The sequence below is a fragment of the Gadus morhua genome, chromosome 9, assembly GCF_902167405.1.
Source record: "Gadus morhua chromosome 9, gadMor3.0, whole genome shotgun sequence".
In the NCBI taxonomy this organism is placed as follows: Eukaryota; Metazoa; Chordata; class Actinopteri; order Gadiformes; family Gadidae; genus Gadus; species Gadus morhua.
In genome coordinates, this window is record NC_044056.1 from 18,069,664 (window position 1) to 18,091,564 (window position 21,901).

General features: G+C 40.6%; 2 protein-coding genes across 4 annotated transcripts in view; one reads left to right on the top strand and one right to left on the bottom strand.

Annotated features, from left to right (window-relative positions):
- Nucleotides 1–21,901, top strand: part of fanca (FA complementation group A) — a 109,492-nt gene that overhangs the window by 40,133 nt on the left and 47,458 nt on the right. The gene's annotated exons all lie outside the window — the stretch shown is intronic.
- Nucleotides 7,232–8,263, bottom strand: LOC115551529 (putative gustatory receptor clone PTE03). Its single transcript, XM_030367333.1, has one exon. The coding sequence runs from the start codon at nt 8,188–8,190 to the stop codon at nt 7,270–7,272; it is 921 nt and encodes a 306-aa protein (XP_030223193.1). The 5' UTR covers nt 8,191–8,263; the 3' UTR covers nt 7,232–7,269.

The following is a 21,901-nucleotide window of genomic DNA, read 5'->3' on the forward strand; positions in this document are numbered from 1 at the left end:
CTTCGTTTAGCTTTCAGCCATATTTACTTAGATGACGATGATGCGTTGAAGCCGGTTGCAGCTCTGGCTCTTTAAATTTCGCGGGTAGCGGATGATGCGTTGCAGCCGGTTGCAGCTCGTGGCTCTTTAAATTTCGCGGGTCGCGGATGATGCATTGCAGCCGGTTGCAGCTCGTGGCTCTTTAAATTTCGCGGGTCGCGGATGATGCGATGCAGCTGGTTGCAGCTCGTGGCTCTTTTTAAATTTTGCGGGTCGCGGACGATGCGTTGCAGACGGTCGCAGCTCGTGGCTCTTTATATTTCGCCGGTCATGGATAGATCGTGTCAAACATGCATTATCGCGATTGAGCAATATAACTTAAATCTCTATCGTAGGCCATTTTTTATCGTTCATATCGTGTATCGTTTATATCGCGCATTCCTAGTCGAAATGTATGTTGAAGTCACAGAGTAGCAGAATGGATGGAGTGATGGCACAGAGTTTAGACAGGTCAGATAAGAAAGCTAAGTTAGGTTTGGGGGGGGGCGATAAATTACTGTAGCAACCAGGGGTTTGGGTCCAGACAGTTTAAAAACAATGTCTTCAAATTATGGGGGGGCCGGGAGGGAGATTGTTCTTGTAGTAATGCTTTGTCTGAAGAATTGTCTATTCGACCACCAGGACCACGGAGGCGTGGCTTATCAATGTATGCATATCCAGGGGATGTGGTCTGATTTAGTGAAAAATATTCCTGTGGTTTTTGCCATGTCTCAGTTATGCAGAGAGTCCAGGCTATTGTCTGTAATGAATTCACTGAGTATAAGGCCCTTGCTGGGAGAATTTCTGGTGCGAGTATCAGTGACAGATGTGTCCGGCAGGGGGAACTGACAGGGGGAACAGTGCTCTGAGTGGGCAGAGGTGAAGATGGATGTTCCAGGGAGAATGGGGTAAGCAGTCATGATGCACGTGTTGTTGATCAGATTGAACAGTGTGCTGTAGGTTAGCTGCTAGCATTTGGTTACCCCGTCAGTTTTGGTGCATACCGTCTGGCCTGAAGAAATCAGAACGGTCCGAAAACAGATTGAAATTATCAATGAAACCAAATTTTAGAGCTGTGCAGGTGGACTGAATCCAGGTGTCGAGGCTTAGGAGTCTGCTAAAATGCCCCACACCACAGCCTAGAGAGGGGATGGGACCAGATATGTAGATGCTCTTCTCACAGGAGCTTATGAAATCAAAACGATTTTTAAAATCTTTTGATGAGCTCTGTCTGCTGACGAGCTGTGTCGCAGTTCCGACATGGACAATCACACGTCTAACTGAGGACGGGAGTGAGCGCAGTAGTCCAGGAAGTTTACTAGTGATCCAGTTAAATCCACAAACCTCATGATTTTAAAGATTTAATTGACTTTGAAATGTCCGAACAAAACAAAAAAAAAATTGAAAATTCCCAATAGAAATGTGAGGATTTTTCAAACCTTTAACTGTTGGGCACATGTGACAACAAGGCCCGTAATTAACAGGCCTCTCAGAATTACTCCTAGGAATTGCACTAAAGTTAACCTATCACTAAGGGGTACTCACAGCTCAAAGTAGGACTTGGGAGTGAGTGACCATCGCTCCGTTACCTGATGTTAGAGAAGAGTAGGATCTGGCTTTTAGGAGTGGAAGACGTTACAATTTTACAACCATATCAGCTATATATATATTCGTATGTCACAAAGTACATCTCAATACTGTTAAATGACTAAGCTTGTGTCCTCTAGCCATGCCAGTGCTTCGCTGTTCAGGGTAGACAGTGCCTGGGGACCAGGGCACTGGTACTTGGTGCAGTCGTTTATGATGTGATCAGCCGTTTGCTCTGGGGCTCCACAGGGGCAGTCAGGGGCATCACAAAGGTTCATCCTGTGCATGTTGGCTCTGAAGTGTCCATGTCCTGTCCGGCATCTGTTAGGTCGTACCCAGGATTTTCGGTTGAGGTTGTGTCCTGCAGGCCTTGTGGACGGTGTTTCGATGTAGCCATGTAGCTTGGTGTTGGCTTGGCCCCACTGTTTGGTCCATTGTGTGATGGTCCAGGACCCAGGTGGCTGGCCATTTGCCTCATGCAGCAGGCCCCGGAGTCTTGCAGAGATTGGTTCCCTCGACGGTAGGCGTGGTGGTGGGTCGTTTGAGTTGATGTCGTGGTGGAGTAGGTGGCTGGCTCTGCGTTGAGCTCTCTGTGCAAGGTTAAGGCAGGCTGCTTCACGACGGATTGCTGGTGGTGGGATTCCGCTGAGGATTGGTAAGTATGAGGTTGGTGTAGATTTTATGCATCCTGAAACTATCCGCATGCTGTGGTTGAGGGCTGTGTCAAGCTTGGAGGTGTGAGTGGATTTGCACCAAATAGGTGCACAGTATTCTGCTGTTGAGTAGGCCAGTGCTAGAGTAGCAGTCCGGAGTACAGGGAAACTTGCTCCCCATGAGGTTCCGCAGAGACGGTGAATGAGGCAGTTTCTTGCTTCCACCTTGGCTCTGACTTGCTGGAGGTGTTGTTTATAGGTTAGGGTTCTATCCAGAGTAACACCCAAGTATATTGGTGACTTTTCAAATGGGATGGTGTTTCCTGCACATTTGACTTCTAGTTGGATGTTGGCTAGTCGGTTGGCAAGATGGAAGGTGCTGCTGACAGTTTTGGTTTCATTCATTTTCAGTCGCCAGTTGATAAAGTATTTGTTCAGATTAGTAAGATCATCAGTTAAGGTGTCATTTAGTGAGCTAAAGGAAATTCCGGTAGTTAGGAGTGCGATGTCGTCTGCATAGGTGTATTTTTTGCTGCTTGTTTTTGGTAAATCCGAGGTATAGATGTTGAAGCAGATTGGAGCTAGAACAGATCCCTGGGGCACGCCATTCTTTGGCATTTTCTTTTTGGTTTTTTGATGGTCGATGTGCAGTGTGAAGCTTCTGTTTGTCGTCATCTGCATGATACGTTTTACCATGTGTTTGCTTGGTATTGTTTGTAGCAGCTTCAAGGCAAGGCCACGATGCCATATGGTGTCATATGCAGCACTCAGGTCTACAAATACTGCACCAGCCTTTTCTTTGCATTGAAATGCAGTTGTGATATCCTCAGTAAGTCGGGCAACTTGGTCAGTGGTAGAGTAGCCTTTTCTGAAACCGGCTTGTTCCTTAGGGAGGTTCTCATCAACGGTGTCATAGATGCGGTTGAGGATCAGTCTTTCAAGGAGTTTGAAGCTGATGCAGAGTAGGCTAATTGGTCGGTAGCTTTTTGGATCTTCAGCTGGTTTGTTTGGTTTGAGTATGGCAACTATTTTGGCGGTGCGCCAGATCTTTGGGATCTTCACTGTCCTGAGACACGTGTTGAAAAAGTTCTTCAGCCATAGTAGGGTCAGTTCTGGGAGGTGTTGGAAGAATTCTGGGTGTAGGGAGTCTGGTCCTGGAGCTTTGTTTTGTTTGAGTGTGGCAATGGCTGCTTTGACCTCAGCCATGGAGAAGTCAGAGCACAGATCTTGGTCAGCTGATGGTGCGTTCCATGCTTCTTTCAAGTGTCTATTGATCTTGAAGGTAAAGTCTTTGTTTGGTGTATTGAACTTCCCATTATTTATCAGGTTGTTAGCTATGTCATTGGCCTTAACTGGAGCTTGTGAGGTGAAAGGTTTGACATTTCCAATTAGCCTGTTCAGTTTGCTCCACGCTTGTCTACTGGAGTGTGTGAAGTTAATATCTTCAGTTTCTTCTATCCATTTCTCTCTGCGTCGGTTGTCAAGATGGTTGAGGAGAGCGGTGGCAGCTTCTTGGGATTCCTCGTAGGAGGTTGCATTGTCATGGAGAAGAGCATATGTTTCACATTCTTCATCCCAGCCAGGAACATATACTCTGCGGTGGCCACGAGGTATGCTTGCTTTTGCTGCGTTTATGATGGAGTTGCTAAAGTGCTTGTAGGTAGTATCTTGGTCTTGTTCTGCTAGGTCTAGTGGGGGGTGTTTTTTAAGTTCTTCTCTGAAAATGTCCCAGTTTGCTTTTTTGAAATTCCATCTAGACTGTGGCATTGATGTAGTTGGAGTTACAAGAGCTGGGTGGGTGATGAGAGAAGGTCTATGCTGTGAGCGTGGGAACTTACTGATAACAGTACGCTGTGCTGTAGAGCGATCTTGGGAGCTGCAGAAGGCCAGGTCAGGGTTGGTGCCGGTTTGCCATCGGCCAGAGGTAAAGGAGCATGGTTGTTTGCTGTCGTAGAGGAGTGTTAAGTTGTTGGTGGATGCCCAGTTTGCAAGTGCTTCTCCGTCTGGTGTTGTGTATTTGTAACCCCATTGTTCGTTTTGGCAGTTAAAGTCGCCAGAGTAGATAACAGGATGGTCGTAGACCGGCAGGTTGGAGAAACTTGTTTTTGGTGGTTTGTATACATTTACCACTGTGGTATCTCCGATTGATACAGCAATCCATTGTTGATCGCTGCTATGCGAGGAATCCAGTATGGAGTAGGTGTGTCCATTTTTCACTAGCGTGGCTATTCCATGATGTTGAGAGTGAATTGAAGCTGCAAGGTGGTAGCCGTAGATCTTAATCTCCTTGTCCTCCTTAGTTCTGGGTTTCTTGTAGAAGGAGGACTTGGGCTGAGTGCTTTGTAGCAAGGCGTTCAATCACTTCACATTTGGAACGTGTAAGTCCTTCAACGTTGAGCTGTAGGATACAGGGGCCCGTAGTCTCTTGAAAGATTCTATGGCTGGGTTGCATAGTCATTGCAGGTACGAGATGTCGGGACTGGTTTATGAGCAGTTAGCCGTCAGAGATGTTGTCCAGAGACGTTGTCCAGGGAACACCACGTGGAGGTAGCTGTATCGTTCCCCGATTTTTATAATTAACACCATATCAGCTGTTAATTAAAAGTTTCAAGACATTATTGTGGTATTTCTAACCAGAAAATTACAGTACCGGTATATAGCGTTCAAATTCATTAGCCATTGCGTCTCTGAAAAGGTTAAGGTCTACATAAAGAGCTTCACAAGGTGGTGAACCATAAAAAATAATGTCACGCCATAGACCCTAATGTGACGCTCCGCAGTAGTAACGGGAAGAACTCTCTTACAATATCCAGACATGTGCTACTATTAGGGCTGCAACAACGAATCGATAAAATCGATAAAAATCGATTACTAAATGCGTTGGCAACAAATTTGGTCGTTGATTCGTTGTGTCGCGCGATTAATAAGTTACTCATAGGCGCAGCACTGTTTACAGCCAGCCGCCGACAGGTTGGTTCACGGTTCATGCACGCGCACAGCGAGCTTTAGTGTGAGCGACCACAGCTTGTATTTTGGTCATATCTTAAAACTGGACTGTAGGCCTACATAAAAGGGTTGTACCTTCACTGTCTTTGGGTTAAAAAAACTCCTTCAACTCTGTATCCGTCTAGTCCAACCGAAAACTCTGTCAGCTGCTGCTGCTGCAGAGTGCAGACGTTGTGCAGACGGGCTCGGAGTCGGCACCGCGTGCATCAACAGTCATTCAAAGCAGCGGTAGTAATTACACAACCGGACGGTGTAGAAAGTCCCGTCAGTTAAAAATAGTGATGCAGTTTTTAAATCCACGTTAAAATCTCCAGGATATAGAGCTAGCTAGCTTAAATAAAAAAACTAACCAATGGTCACAAACAGTGTCAAATGTGATGTGTTCAGGTTGGCTCAGTAATATGATTGATGCGTTCAAATGCAGCAGTAAAAAAAAATAAGAATTGAGATTTTGGTGAAAACTTGTTTTCCCAGTAATATAAAATAGATAGTAAAGATAGAATTATGACCTGTTTAATGTCCTATCTTGAACTACCATCATCTTATCAGCAATTAAAGCAATATTACAAGTTCTATTTCAAGGAGCCTCGAAAATGGTATCAATAGGTTTGACCGGTTAACCATGCATATAAAAGTATATCATACATTGTATGTTTTTTTTTGTGTTATCCCAGTTATGTTTTTTTAATCTTTTATTATTTAATATTACTTTTAATAGTTCCGGGACGTTGGAGCAATAACCTGGTGTTTTTACACTTCAGTCTGCATTGTGAATTTGAAGTAATGTTCCGTTTTGGAATAAAGATGCGGCAATTCCAAAAATAAAAAATTCTATCCGATTCATCGATTAATCGAAAAAATAATCGAAAGATTAATCGATTATTAAAATAATCGTTAGTTGCAGCCCTAGTTACTATCATGGCATTTTAGGATGTATGGTCCTTGCTTTGGTCTCAGAATTGGAGGGGTCGGTGCAAGCAAATTAAGTGTGTGATATGTACAATTCTGCAGGAATTTTAGCTCAGATAGATAATGAGATGAATTGAGCACCATTATTTACCATTCCCCACAGCAAACAGGCGTGCCCCTAAATTCATGTTTTACAAATTCTACTTTAAATAGAATATTATTCACAGAACACCAATATTCCACAACCATTATCTCTTTGATTGCAAATGTGTTGCTAGTCTATAGCTCATTTTTGAGAAACAATTACAATTTGACTGTAGGCAGGGTCAAAATAGCTAAACTTGCCAGTATGTCGGTTAACCCTTGGCAATGCTAATGTTTATATCTTGAACATTGGAAAAGAAAAGTTTTAACTGAAAAATATTGAGAAATACAAAAAGGAAAAAAAGAAAAAGAGCTGTGCCGTTAGAAACACACTCTCTATTCTTGCTCGAGCGACCTTCTACAGGCAGACCAGCAGACAGACAGGCAGTCAGAGGAAACGAGACTGGGCGAGGAAGATTTCTGAGAACGTTGTATATTGGCTATTGCAGATCAGATGCTGTGGGACATTTGTATATTTGGCAGACCTGTCTAATCGCTTTGTAGGAGGACGGAGATGACTGATCATTTTAGCAACTTCTAGTCTATAAATGACAAAGTGAAAAATACGTAACAGAGTTTACAACATCAGTATTGACTAAACAAATCTAACTTAAGTATTTTAATACACTTGTATTTTCATACACTTGAAACAGTATGCAGTTATTATGTTGAATGACAGTTCAAAAGCATAATCAAAGAAAAATCGAATGCACACAAAGCCCATTGTTTTATTGAACGTATACTATGTATATTTGAATGTATATTAACATATCTGACCGATAATAAGGATATTAGATAAGTCTAATAATAAATGACAATTCTTCAAGGTACTGTAGGTAAGATTTGAGAGTTGTTAAGAGTGAGCAAGAAAAGAGCAAAAGAGAGCGAAACAAAACCACCAAAAAAACCTCTTTAGTCCTCTTTCTTGTAGCCTGTTGTCTGTCAAATACAGTTATTTCAGCTTGAATAGTGCTACAAGACATTGACGTATCACTTGCATTTTAAATCCATAAATTAGCGGATTGAAGAGAGGAGGAATCACAACATACAGGAGAGATACTATAAGACGAACAATATGCGGTATGCCAGAAGGAATACGATTTTGAATGACTTCAAACATAACAATTATGGTGAAGTTCAGAAATATAAAGAGGTGGGGGAGACACGTGTTAAGAGCTCCTCTCCTGAAATCCCTGGAGCTCCTCAGACAAATAGACAATATTCTTGTGTAAGTAAACGCAATAAATATTACATGTGGAAGTGTACAAAGTACCATTACAATAAGCCCATATGTATTGCTTACAGTTTTGTCCCCACATCCCGCTTTGACAAGGGAATAGATATCACAAGTAATTCTCATCAACACAAACTTGCACAGACCTATATTAGCTGCCAAAATAGTAGCAATTCCAATTTCAACACAAGGTATACAAAAGGCCAAAAACAATATTATTTTGACAGTTTGTGTCCTAACAAGGGAGTGGTATTGGAGAGGTCTGCATATGGATACATACCTATCAAAAGCCATCGCTGATAACAGTGTGAATTCAATAGCACCATACACGTATGCTAAAAAACTCTGTAGCTGGCAGGCAGGAGGGGATATAGTTTGGGTTGCTGACAGCAGATCTATAAGAAGTTTTGGATAGATGCTTATGCTTCCAAACAGGGAGTTGATCAGCAAAGCAGCAATAAAAGCATACATGGGTTTATGAAGGCTTTCGTGTACATAGATGACATATAAAACAACGGTATTACTGCAGATGATTAAACTGAAGAGCAGGAGAGTCATTGAGAAATATAAATATCTATATTTTGCAAGCTGTACATGCCCTCCAAGTGTAAGATATGTAATGTTGTAATTAACATCCATCTGGAATCAATGTTCGAGTGCAATTAAGGTATGGTCCTTCGGTTCTTTTCTTTGCCTCAGTGCAAACAGGATATCTAAAAAAGACATGTGGAACTGTTCTAGAAATATGGGTTCAGGTGGCTTCTGTTATCAAGCCCTTGAGAGCTTTTAAAGCAGTCTGTTTGACAGTTTGCTCATTTTATTGTTTTTCTAATTCTCAGGGGATCTCATTATAATCCCTCCTTCATGTCCAGTTTTAACTAAAGAGGATGGACCTAGATCTTAATCTTGCAGGATAGTATATTATTGCATCATGTATACTCGTGTATGTTTGTTTTTGTTTATTGTTTAATTTCAGTTCGTTTAAAAAGTAGTATTTTGTACGCTCAATGATATGCCTTCGTTATATGATTAGCTCATATTTGATTTCTTTGTACAGCATACACAAAACACATGTTGGTTGTAAAAAAGATCAAATCCATATAATAATAATAATACATCAAATTTATGTTGTGCTTTTTCAAATGCTCAAGGACACTTCACAATAGCAGCTAAATCATACTAATCAAAATAACATACAAAACAAAATCAAACAACAAATCAGAAAGTTTAAAGTTTAAAAGTGTTGACATTGTGGACGTTGTTTGGGAGGGCATCCCAGAGGGGGGGGGGCTGCAGCAATGGCTCTTGTCTCCCCAGGACCGGAGATTGGTCCCGATGGGGTTGTTTATTGTTTAATTTCAGTTCGTTTAAAAAGTAATATTTTGTACGCTCAATGATATGCCTTCGTTATATGATGAGCTCATATTTTATTTCTTTGTACAGCATACACAAAACACATGTTGTTTGTAAAAAATATCAAATCCATGTAATAATAATACATCAAATGTATGTAGCGCTTTTCCAAATGCTCAAAAACGCTTCACAATAGCAGCTAAATCATTCTAATCAAAATAACAAACAAAACAAAAACAAGCAAATCAGAAAGTTTAAAAGTTAAAAGCAAGGTGTGTTTTGAGGGCTGTTTTAAATGTTGACAGTGTTGACATTGTGGATGTCGTTGGGGAGGGCATCCCAGAGGGGGTGGGGGGGCTGCAGCAAAGGCTCTGTCTCCCCAGGACCGGAGATTGGTCCCGATGGGTTGGCGACGGTTGACATCAGCGGACTTGAGACAACGGGCAGGGGTATGGCGTGGAGAAGGTTAGAGAGGTAGCGAGGGGCCAGGTTGTTGATGGCTTTAACCTGTTAAGCTCCAGCCTATTTTTTAGGTTTCTGCTCGAAAATGACATGCCCAAAATGAAAAGAGAATATCTCTGCATCTACAAGGTCTATTTGAATAATTGTGGTGTCATTAGAAAGGGAACACTTGTGAAATGTGTTCAGATGTGTAAGTATCTGTATTTATGTCACTGGCTCAGAGTAAATTAAGTTGGCACACAAGCATGAATGACAGATTTAAATTCCGCCCCAAAAAATCACACTTCTTCTATGAATATCTCTTTGAAATGATGCTGATGAAGCTAAAATTCGAAATCAAATCATAGCACAAGGCGTGAACATTATCTCTGCAAAGTTTGATCATCATAAAGTTAAGCAGAGCAAAATTACAGAGGTATTAGTAATGACTATTTAGGCAGACTCTCTAAATTGGTCATTTTGGCACCATCTTTGCCATTTGAAGTTTTTGATGTACTGAACTATATATTTCACTTTATGTCATTATCTGTGATCATCACATGCATTTAACACTTTTTGATTTTTCTTTTGATTTTTAATTTTTCTCAGTACTCGTCAGAATGCGTGCGTAAAGAGCTACAGTTTTTTAACAGGGGGTCCGCGCGGTAGTAAAAGGTAGTAAAAAATAAAATTTAAAATTAAGGCCCTTGAAAGGTAGTAAAAGGTAACAAACGCAATTTGACTTGGTAGTACATTTTTCACCACCACCTCAATATAAAATGAGTTTCCATTTTTTTGTTTCCATGTTTTAACTTCATCTAGCCTAAAAAATACAGTTTACGGTGCTAACAGGACCTGAACTGAGTAGCCGTTAGATTTGGCGTCGCTGGTTGCTATAGCGACGCCTGTGTTACACCGAATTCTGCGACCCAACGAAAAGTGTGACCCCAGGGGGCGCTGTTGCATATTTTCTGCAATATTCACCAGTTTGAAGCGTAGACAGGCATGACAAAAACATACTTGAAACATAAGATCCCCCCAACCAATTACCTTTTTATTAAAGATGCTTAATAAATTCATTTGCTTGATTTGATTAGCATTTCACCGACCCATACAATTGATAGGGCATTCAGTAGGGTCCTTCAACGTTGCTTCTTTACCCATAAAAAGCTACAGTCATGGTTAAATTCCGCTGATTTACCTTTGAGAATTTCCTATTGTAGGCTTCTGTGTAAAATGCTGTTTAGAATTAATGTTAGTATCAAGAAAAGAAAGACCCACCGGAGATCTTATGTTTTAATTATGTTTTTGTTATAATCCACGTGCATGTTGCAGAAAATGTACAACAGCGCCCCCTGGGGTCACACTTTTCGGTGGGACGCAGAATTCGGTTTAACGCCAGCAACATTTTCCGCCTTTTCCCCTCAGAGTTCTGTACGGCTGAGTTTCTAGCTCTACGAGAGAATGGGTAAATGCAAGTTTTCGCAAACATGGGTTGACGACCCGACATTTAAAGACTGGCTGAAACCTGTGATGGGAAATGACCGAGAAGCTTTTTGCTCATTGTGCAAAAGAACGATCAATGTGACATGGAACGGCATTAAAGCGATAAAATCACACAACAAGCATTCACCAGCAGCGGCTTCGTGTGAAGGGGGAGCAGCTATCTATTAGAGGTCTGCGCGGGACACAATATTCACTCCCGCTCTCGCCTTGTACAGTGCCGCTCCCACTTGCTCCTGCAAAGAGCTGTAATTTTTAGTGCCGCTCCCGCCCGCATCTATGATATTATATCCCGCTCCCGCCCGCAAATGCCCGCAAGGATGGATGTTTACTTTCTGTCTCAGGAAAGGCCTGTCCATTGGCTTGGGAAAAAAACGAGCGAGCACATAATTCATTAGGCTACCAGTATTGGTAACATATTTCTTGGTAAGCCTGCATGTTTTCAACCATACAAAACATTAAATAGGCCTCGGTAACTGAAACACAAAAGTCACATATTAAAAAAATAAAAACTGCAGGTCGGTACCAGCACGTCTAAATGATAAATGATAGGTAAAAGAATCAGCTGCTGCTTCGACCATGAAGGAAAAGTTGTTGGAAAAGTAGGTTTTGCTTATTGATGAGGGCTTCATGATAATTTGTATCTTTTACTTTACCCTCATATTTGATTTGCGGGAGTGCAGTGTATCATCCCGCACCCGCAAATGCACCTCTATCATCACGCCCGCTCCCGCAATGAGCTTTAATTTTTTGTCCCGCGCTGCACTATTTTGCGTCGCGTCCTGCGGGAGTGAAGACCTCTACTCTCTTTGTTGTTGTTTTGCGGGTGCTAGCAGCAGCAGCATTACTAGGGCTACAGGGATCGCGGCAGTGTCACATTTATACCTCATAGTAAGTAGTAAGTGGTGCTTTGCATACCCCCCGCCCCGCTGCTTGATGTCGTGTTGGTAGTAAAAATATTGTTGAGGTAGTAAAAAAAGGTAGTAAAAGGTAATAAATTCATCTCTATGATTCCGGCATATACCCTGTTTAAGTATTTTACAGTTGTATTTTCATGCACTTGAAACATCATGAAGTTATTATGTTAAGTGGCAGTTCAATAGCATAATAAAAAAAAATCGAATGGACACAAAGCCCATTGTTTTATTAAACATATACTATGTATATTTGAATTTATATTAATATATCTGAACTGTAATAAGGATATTAGTTAAGTCTCATAATAAATGACAATTCTTCAAGGTGCTGTAGGTAAGATTGAGAGTTGTTAAGAGAGAGCAAAGAAAAGAGCAAAAGAGAGCAAAACAAAACCACCCAAAAAACTCCCCTCCCGTCCCGTTCTAAAAGTCGTCTTTCTTGTAGCTTGTTGTCTGTCAAATACAGTTATTTCAGCTTGAATAGTGCTACAAGACATTGACGTATCACTTGCATTTTAAATCCATAAATTAGAGGATTGAAGAGAGGAGGAATCACAACATACAGGAGAGATACTATAAGACGAACAATATGCGGTATGCCAGAAGGAATACGATTTTGAATGATTTCAAACAGAGCAATTATGGTGAAGTTCAGAAATATAACTAGGTGGGGGAGACACGTGTTAAGAGCTCCTGTCCTGAAATCCCTGGAGCTCCTCAGACAAATAGACAATATTCTTGTGTAAGAAAACAGAATAAATATTACATGTGGAAGTATAGAAAGTACCATTACACATAGCCCATATGCATTGCTTACAGTAGAGTCCCCACACCCCGCTTTGACAAGGGAATAGTTATCACAAGTAATTCTCATCAACACAAACTTGCATAGACCTATATTAGTTGACAATATAATAGCTATTCCAATTTTACAACAAGGTAAACAAAAGGCTAAAACCAAAATTAATTTAACAGTTTGGGTCCTGACAAGGGAGTGGTATTGGAGAGGTCTGCAAATGGATACATACCTATCAAAAGCCATCGCTGACAACAGTGTGAATTCGGAAGCAGCATACACGTATATTAAAAAGCTCTGTAACCGGCAGGCAGGACGGGATATAGTTTGCTTTGCTGACAGAAGATCAACAAGAAGTTTCGGATAGATGGTTATACTTCCAAAAAGGGCGTTCATTAGCAAAGCAGCAACAAAAATATACATGGGTTTGTGAAGGCTTTCATGTACATAGATGACATATAAAACAACGGTATTACTGCAGATAATTAGAATGAAGAGCAGGAGAGTCATTGAGAAATATATATATCTATATTTAGAAAGCTGTACATGCCCACCAAGTATAAGATATGTATTGTTGTAATTAATATCCATCTGGAATCAATGTTTGAGTGCAATTAAGGTATTGTCCTTCTGCTCTATTCTTTGCCTCAGTGCCCATAGGATATCTAAAGAAGAGATATGGAACTGTTCTAGAAATATGGGTACAGGTTGCTTCTGTTATCAAACCCTTGAGAGCTTTTACAGCAGTCTATGTTTGACGGTTTGCTCATTTTATTGGATCTTATTATAGTCCCTCCTTCATGTCCAGTTTTACCCAAGATGATCGACCTAGATCTTTCACGATAATATATTATTGCATCATGTATACTAATTTATGCATGTTTTTGTTTGTTGTTAAATTTCAGTTATTTTAAAAGTAGTATTTTTTATTCGCTCAATGATATGCCTTTGTTATATGATTAGCTCATTTGTATTCTGTTTAGAGCTTACACACAACACATAATGGTTGTAAAAAATATCAAATCCATATGATAATTATAATATAATAATTAGGGCTGTCAAGCGATTAAAATATTTAATCACGATTAATTGCATTAATGCCATAGATAACTCGTGATTAATCGCGATTAATCATATTTTTTTTTCTATGCTAAATATCCCTTGAATTCTTTGTCCCATTAATTTTTCTCATTTTAATGCTCTTATCAACATGGAGAAGTGCATCGGCTTGCCTTGTGCAAATGTTTTTTTATTGATAACAACATTGGCATATACTGATCAAAACAGGACGGTACAAAAAAAAAGCCTATAATGCAAGAACATACAAAGAGATGCCTTGAACATAGCAGTCAGGCTACTGCTTCTTTGTTTTGAGCCCATTATTATTTTTTTTAATAATAATGTGCGTTAATCGCGCGTTTAAAAAATTAACGCCGTTAAAATTGGTTTGCGTTAACGCCGTTAATAACGCGTTTAACTGACAGCTCTAATAATAATATTAATGATACATCACATTTATATAGCGCTTTTCAAAATGCTTAAAGATGCTTCACAATAGCCGCTAAATCATACTAATCAAAATTAAAAACAAAACACAAACACAAAACAGAAAGTCTAAAAGTTATTAGCAAGGGTGAAAATATGTGTTTTGAGGGCTGTTTTGAATGATGAAAGAGTGTTGGCATTGCGGATGTGAGGAGAAGTATTTTGAAATCAATCCGGTATTTGACGGGAAGCCAGTAGAGGTCGTGGAGTACAGGGGTTTGGTCTGAGTTGCGGGTCGAAGTGAGCGTACGGGCTGCAGAATTTTTACCATATTGCAGTTTATTAAGGATGTGTTTTGATGATCCGTATAGGATGGAGTTACAGTAATCAAGGCGGGATGAAATGAATGCACTCTCGGCTGCCGACCAGAGAATTCGGCGGCTGAGAGTGATGGGAAGGACGGAGACGAGTGATGAGGTGGAAGAAGGCTGTTTTTGTAATCTGGTTTATATGGGTGAGGAATGAGGAGGGTGGGGTCAAGGATAATACCGAGGTTGCGGACGAGAGTGAAAGGGGGGACAATTATGCCATCAATATCTTGGGAGAGGTCCTGGGTGGAGCGGGGGAGAGATTTATTGCAGTTTCGTTGGAGGAAGTTGTGTTGCAGCCACTTTTTGAAATCAGTGAGGCAGGTGGTGGGGGTTGCAATGGGTTGCTGCAAAGATGGTCTTGGTGGTGAGGTAGATCTGAGTGTCATCGGCGTAGCAGTGGAAAACGGAGGCCTTGTTGGCTGAGGATTTGACCAAGTGGGAGAATGTAGATAATGAAAACTAGGGGACCGAGTACAGAAGCCTTGGGGATACCATGAGTGACTGGGGAATGTGGGGTATTTGCAGTTGAATTGAATTGGCGTATGTCAATGAGTTAGGAAATGAACCAGTTTAGAGAGGTGCCAGTGGTGCCAAGTGAGGACTGGGGGAGGGAGATGAGGATGGAGTGGTTGTTGGTATCGAAGGCGGCGTAGAGGTCAAGAAGGATGAGGATGGAGAGGGAACCAGTGTCAGCAGAGAGAAGAATGTAATTGTGACCTTTTCAAAAGAGTTGTTTACGTGGTGTGTCTGGAGCGGAAGCCGGATTGAAAAGGTCCGTAGAGGTTATTGTCGTCGTGGTGTGATTTTAGCTGGGAGGCAACGGTTCTTCCAAATTGTTCGAGAGGAAGGGGAGATTGGAGAGTGGTCGGAAATAGCTCAGTGTTTCAGGGCCAAGTCCAGGAATTTTTAGTTGGGGGTGACAGCAGCGAGTTTGAGGGCGGGGGGGAGAAGAACCGAGAGGAGTTTATAGCTGAGGTGATCAGGGGAAAGAGTAAGGGGAGACAGGCCATGGCTAGGGTTGAGGGCATGGGATCCAGGATGCAGGTAGAGAACTGAGGCCGTCAGTTGAACGTGTATAATTTTCTTTGGATGTGTGAGAGGAATGAGATGCATTTACTGACATTGAAGGAGTTGGAGATGGTGTCCATAGGTTTAAGAAGTTTATTTATGGTGAAAAACAGAGTCTTGGGGTTGTTGATCCTAATTGTTTGACGGAGGAGTAGTAGGAGGAGCATGCACTGTTGAGGGCGTCTCTGTAAAGCTGTTGGTGTTGTTTGTAGGCATCTTTGTGGATAGTGAGACCAGTTCTATTGGTTAGCCGTTTGAGTTGGCGGCCCTTGGATTTGAGGTGATGAAAGTGATCAGTGTACCAGGGGGTGGAGTGAGTGAAAGAGACAATCTTAGTTTTGATTGGAGTGAGCTGATTGAGCCAGGAGGAGAGTTTCATTAAATATTGCGACCAGGTCAAAAGGGGAGGTGTTCTGGAAGAGGGCGGAGTCAGGGATGGTGTCGGCCAAGAGGGAGGAAAGAACGGACGGATTGATGGATTTGAGATTCCAGAAAGTTATAGTGCGTTTTTTGTTTGACTTGTGGTGTGGGGATGAGAATGTCCATGGTGATAGCCAGGTGGTCAGAGATAGTGACATCGAAGCAGGACAGATTGCTGATTGTGATGCCGGTGATGCAGACAAGGTCCAGTGTGTGTCCTTTTTTTATGGTTTGGAAACTCAACATGTTGGATGAAGTTGAAGATGTTTATGATGTCCAGAAGTTCTTCAGAGGTTTTGGAGTGGAGTCGACATGTATGTTAAAGTCACAGAGTAGCAGAATCGATGGAGTGATGGCACAGAGTTTCGACAGGTCAGATAAGAAAGCTGAGTTAGGTTTGGGGGGGGCGATAAATGACTGCAGCAACCAGGGGTTTGGGTCCAGACAGTTTAAAAACAATATGTTCAAATTAGGGGGTGCCGGGAAGGACATTGTACTTGAAGTGATGCTTTGTCTGAAAAATATGGCTATTCCACCACCAGGACCACGGAGGCGTGGGCTTATCAATATATGCATAACCAGGGGGTGTGGTCTGATTTTGTGAAAAATATTTCTGTGTTTTTTGCCATGTCTCAGTTATGCAGAGAGTCCAGATTATTGTCAGTAATGAATTCACTTAGTATGAGGCCCTTGCTGGTGAATTTTAAAAGTCCCAACAAAATAAAAAATATGGAAACTTCCCAGTAGAAATGTGAGGATTTTTCCAACCTTTATCTGTTGGGCACATGTGACAACAAGGCCCGTAATTAACAGACCTCTCGGAATTACTCCTAGGAATTGCACTAAAGTTAACCTATCACTAAAGGTACTCACAGCTCAAAGTAGGACTTGGGACGGAGTTAACAACGCTCCTTTACCTTATGTTAGCGAAGAGTAGGATCCAGCTTTTAGGAGTGGAAGACGTTACAATTTTACAACCATATCAGCTGTAAATTAAAAGTTTCAAGACATCATTGTAGTATTTCTTACAAGAAAATATAGGTATATAGCTTTCAAATTCATTAGCTATTGCTTCTCTGAAAAGGTTAAGGCCTATATAAAGAGCTTCACAAGGTGGAGAACCATAAAAAATAATGTCACGCCATAGACCCTAAATGTGACGCTCCGCAGTAGTAACGGGAAGAACTTTCTTACAATATCCAGACATGTGTTACTATCATGGCATGTTAGGATGTTTGGGTCCTGGCTTTGGTCTCAGAATTGGAGGGGTCGTGCAAGCAAATTAAGTGTGTGATAGGCACAATTCTGCAGGAATTTTAGCTCAGATAGATAATGAGATGAATTGAGCACCATTGTTTACCAATCCCTACGGCAAACAGGCGTGCCCCTAAATTCATGTTTTACAAATTTTACTTTAAATAGAATATTATTCACAGAACACCCACTATTCCATAACATCATCTGTTTGATTGCAAACGTGTTGCTAGTCTATAGTTCATTTTTGAGAAACAATTACAATTTGAGTGTAGGCAGGGTCAAAATAGCTAAACTTGTCAGAATGTCGGTTAACCCTTGGCAATGCTAATGTATATATCTTTAACATTGGAAAAGAAAAGTTGTAACTGAAAAATAATGAGAAATACCTAAAATGCTGAGGCGGTGGAAACACACTCTCTATTCTTGCTCGAGCGACCTTCTACAGGAAAACAAGCAGACAGTCTGAGGAAGCAAGACTGGGCATGGAAGATTTCTGAGAAGGTTGTAGATTGGCTATTCAGGGCTCCAGACTAACTTTTTCCTTGGGTGCACTGGTGCGCCTAAGTTTTTAATTTGGGTGCACCAGCACGTATTTATGGTGCACCCAAGTTTGAGTTGTTGATGGGGAGGGGGTGGCAACCGGGCAGCTGCACCGGTTGCACCGTCGATATTTACGCCATTGATTAATAATATTTTGACCATTAAATAAATGCCTTAAATAAATGCCGAATCTGTATCCCTCATAAAAAATATCGACAATGCCAAGGGATCGGTTCTGTCCCGAAAAACCCTCTGTCTCCGGAGAGACGCCTGTACGATAAGTGCGCAGAGGTCCATGGGAACACCCACAAATGGTGACGCCATTATCGGAGGAGGGGCTAGGAAGCTGCGCACGCCGCTATAAGTAGCCGATCTCCGGGTAGACTCGCTAAAAAGCTGCTCCCGACCAGGTTTGGTTGCGAGCGTAAGTCAACATGGTGATACAACGACGCTTAAAGAGATCGACTTTCATGGAACAGCTAACCCAGGCTTTCAGCTCAACATACCTCGCTAACCCTCTAATCGAGCTTCGTAGTACAGGCCCCTGGATTGGGCTTCGCGGGTTTGTTTACCGGTGTTGCTATTGTTACCGGTCTTGCGTGTTCCAACGGTTTATAATAAACCGCTGTCTAATCAATACTTCATTCACTGCCTCTTCCGTGGTCATTACAATATTATGAATAGACTGCTCTGTAAAAAAATAAAATAATAATAATTATACCAGATACATTTTCAGTCGCACCGGTGCGCCCAAATAAAATATTTGGTTGCACTACCCCGAATTCTAGGCACATGTGCGCCCAAATTAGGCGCACTCTGGAGCCCTGCTATTGTAGATCAGATGCTGTGGGACATTTGTATACTTGGCAGACCTGTCAAATCGCTTTGTAGGAGGACGGAGATTACTGATTATTTTAGCAACTTTTAGTCTATAAATGACAAAGTGAAAAATACATAACAGACTTTACAACATCAGTATTGACTAAACAAATCTAACTAAAGTATTTTAATACACTTGTATTTTCATTCACTTTAAACAGTATGCAGTTATTATTAGGGATGGCATTCGATTAAGTTGTCTTAGTCGATCGTCGAGAGAATGAACGATCAATTAGTCGATTAATCGTTAATATTTTACCTAAAAAATAAATAAAAAATTATATTCAAAATGAAATGAAAATACAAATGCAGCGTGTTTTCCTCATTGGGATCTTTATTATCAGATGAACAACTCAGTTAAACCAGATCCGTTCAATAGTTATGCGCTACTCTGCTCTAAGCAACGGAGCATGCAGCTCGAAGCCGGTGCTCATAAACATAACTAAAAATAAACACAACCCTAGTTTCTTCTTTTCGTACTCAACGGCAGCCATCTTAGCTACGTAGCGGAAGAGGGTGGAGCCAGGCTGAGCCAAAGTCAGCGCATTTTCCACATAGCCTGCATTAATAGTCATTTTGTAGTTTTTATAGCTTTTTACAGCTGCTAGGCGTAAAGAGTTCACCGTTCAAAGCGGGATGTTATTGCGGGGGAGGAGCCGCAAATTTAAATATTGCCCCCGTGTGGTAAAATGTTTAATTGCACACTGCATTAGTTTAATCTAGGAAAAATGTACGTAATAGACGAAATCCTTAACGATCAATTAATCGATCGTCGATTAATCATGCCCATCCCTAGTTATTATTTTGAGTGACAGTTCAAAAGCATAATCAAAGAAAAATCGAATGCACACAAAGCCCATTGTTTTATTAAACATATACTATGTATATATGAATGTATAATAAAATATCTGACCTGTAATAAGGATAGTCGATAAGTCTAATAATAAATGACAATTCTTCAAGGTGCTGTAGGTAAGATTTGAGAGTTGTTAAGAGAGAGCAAAAGAGAGCAAAACAAAACCACCCAAAAAACTCCCTCCCGTCCCGTTCTAAAAGTCCTCTTTCTTGTAGCCTGTTGTCTGTCAAATACAGTTATTTCAGCTTGAATAGTGCTACAAGACGTTGAGATATCGCTTGCATTTTAAATCCATAAATTAGAGGATTGAAGAGTGGAGGAATCACAACATATAGGAGAGATACTATAAGACGAACAATATGCGGTATGGCCAGAAGGAAAACGATTTTGAATGACTTCAAACATTGCAATTATGGTGAAGTTCAGAAATATAACTAGGTGGGGGAGACACGTGTTAAGAGCTCCTGTCCTGAAATCCCCTTGAGCTCCTCAGACAAATAGACAATATTCTTGTGTAAGAAAACAGAATAAATATTACATGTGAAGTATAGAAAGTACCATTACACATAGCCCATATGCATTGCTTACAGTAGAGTCCCCACACCCCGCTTTGACGAGGGAATAGTTATCACAAGTAATTCTCATCAACACAAACTTGCATAGACCTATATTAGTTGACAAAATACTAGCTATTCCCATTTTACAACAAGGTAAACAAAAGGCCAAAACCAGAATTAATTTGACAGTTTGTGTCCTAACCAGGGAGTGGTATTGGAGAGGTCTGCAAATGGATACATACCTATCAAAAGCCATCGCTGACAACAGTGTGAATTCGCAAGCACCATACACGTATACTAAAAAACTCTGTAGCCGGCAGGCAGAGACGGGAAATAGTTTGGGTTGCCTGACAGCAGATCCACAAGAAGTTTTGGATAGACGGTTATGCTTCCAAACAGGGCGTTCATAAGCCAAAGCGGCAAACAAAAGCATACATGGGTTTGTGAAGGCATTCATGTACATAGATGACATATAAAACAACGGTATTACTGCAGATAATTAGGATGAAGAGAAGAAAAGTCAATGAGAAATAAAAATATCTATACTTTGAAAGCTGTATATGCCCTCCGAGTATAAGATATGTATTGTTGTAATGAACATCATTTGGAATCAATGTTCAAGTGCAATAAAAGTGTTGTCCTTCTGTTCTTTTCTTTGCTCAGTGCAAAAAGGATATCTAAAAAAGAGCTATCGAACTGTTCTAGAAATATGGGTACAGGTTGCTTCTGTTATCAAGCCCTTGAGAGCTTTTACATTTGTCTATGCTTGATTGTCAGATGGTTTGCTTATTTTATTGGATCTCATTATAATCCCTCCTTCATGTCAAGTTTTCCCAATAGATGATGGACCTCAATCTTGGGAGTATAATTTATTCTTGCATCATATATACTCGTATACTCATGTGTACTTGTTTATGCTTTGATATCAGTTTTATTTAAAACTTCTAAAATAATATAAATAATTAAGCTATTAGTCAGCAAGAAGTAGTATATAGTATTTGCTCAATGATACGCAAAAAAAAAAAAAAAATCATTTGCAGTTAGAGCCACAAACCTCATGATTTCAAAGGTTGATTTGACCTTGAATGTCAATTATAATTTTTTTTATTGAAGCTTTCCGATGGAAATGTGAGTTGTTGTTTTTTTAAACCTTTTAACTAATTGGCACATTTGAGCAAAGGGGCCCATAGCTTTAAGCCTCTCAGAATAACTACTAGGAATTGCAAAAAGTTAATTTATGACTAAAAGTACACAAAGTAGGACAAGGGAGTGAGTTACCAGCACTCCTTTACCCACTGTTAGAGAAGAGTAGGACCCGGCTTTGAGTAGTGAGAGACGTTACAATTTTTCAACCATATCGGCTGTAAATCAAATTTTTGAAGACGTATTTTTATTTTAACAAGAACATAAAGGTATATAGCTTTTAAATTCATAGCTTATTGCATTTTCCGAAAAGGTTGAGGCCTTATAAAAAGCCCCACATTGTGTGGACAGCTGCTAAGATTTTAACAAGGCAGGATAATCTGATATATTGTATTGTCAGTTTTAAGTATGACATGTACAAAAAGCGAATTTTGTATTCTATTACTATGTATCTTTGAATGTATACAACCATATCTAACCTGTAAGAAGGAACACATATTAGATAAGTGACAATCTCTGCTTGACCAATTTAAATAAATTAAAATCATTAAAGGTTCCGTCAGTAAGGTTTTAGAGTTGTAAAGAGAGGGCAGAAGAGAGCAAGACTGAAAATAAGCAACCCAAAAGACACCTCTTATTCACTTTATGTTCCTTGACCGTTCCCTAATAAGTATTACCTTGGAGTGGTCGAAAATCTGTTTTTTTTCATACAGCGGCAGACACAAAGAAACTGATATCATCACACAGCATTTCCCTTACTAATA

Bases quoted from the DNA above. Each gene is read 5' to 3' on its own strand.
- LOC115551529 (XM_030367333.1), bottom strand. From the start codon at position 8,190: ATGGATGTTAATTACAACATTACATATCTTACACTTGGAGGGCATGTA.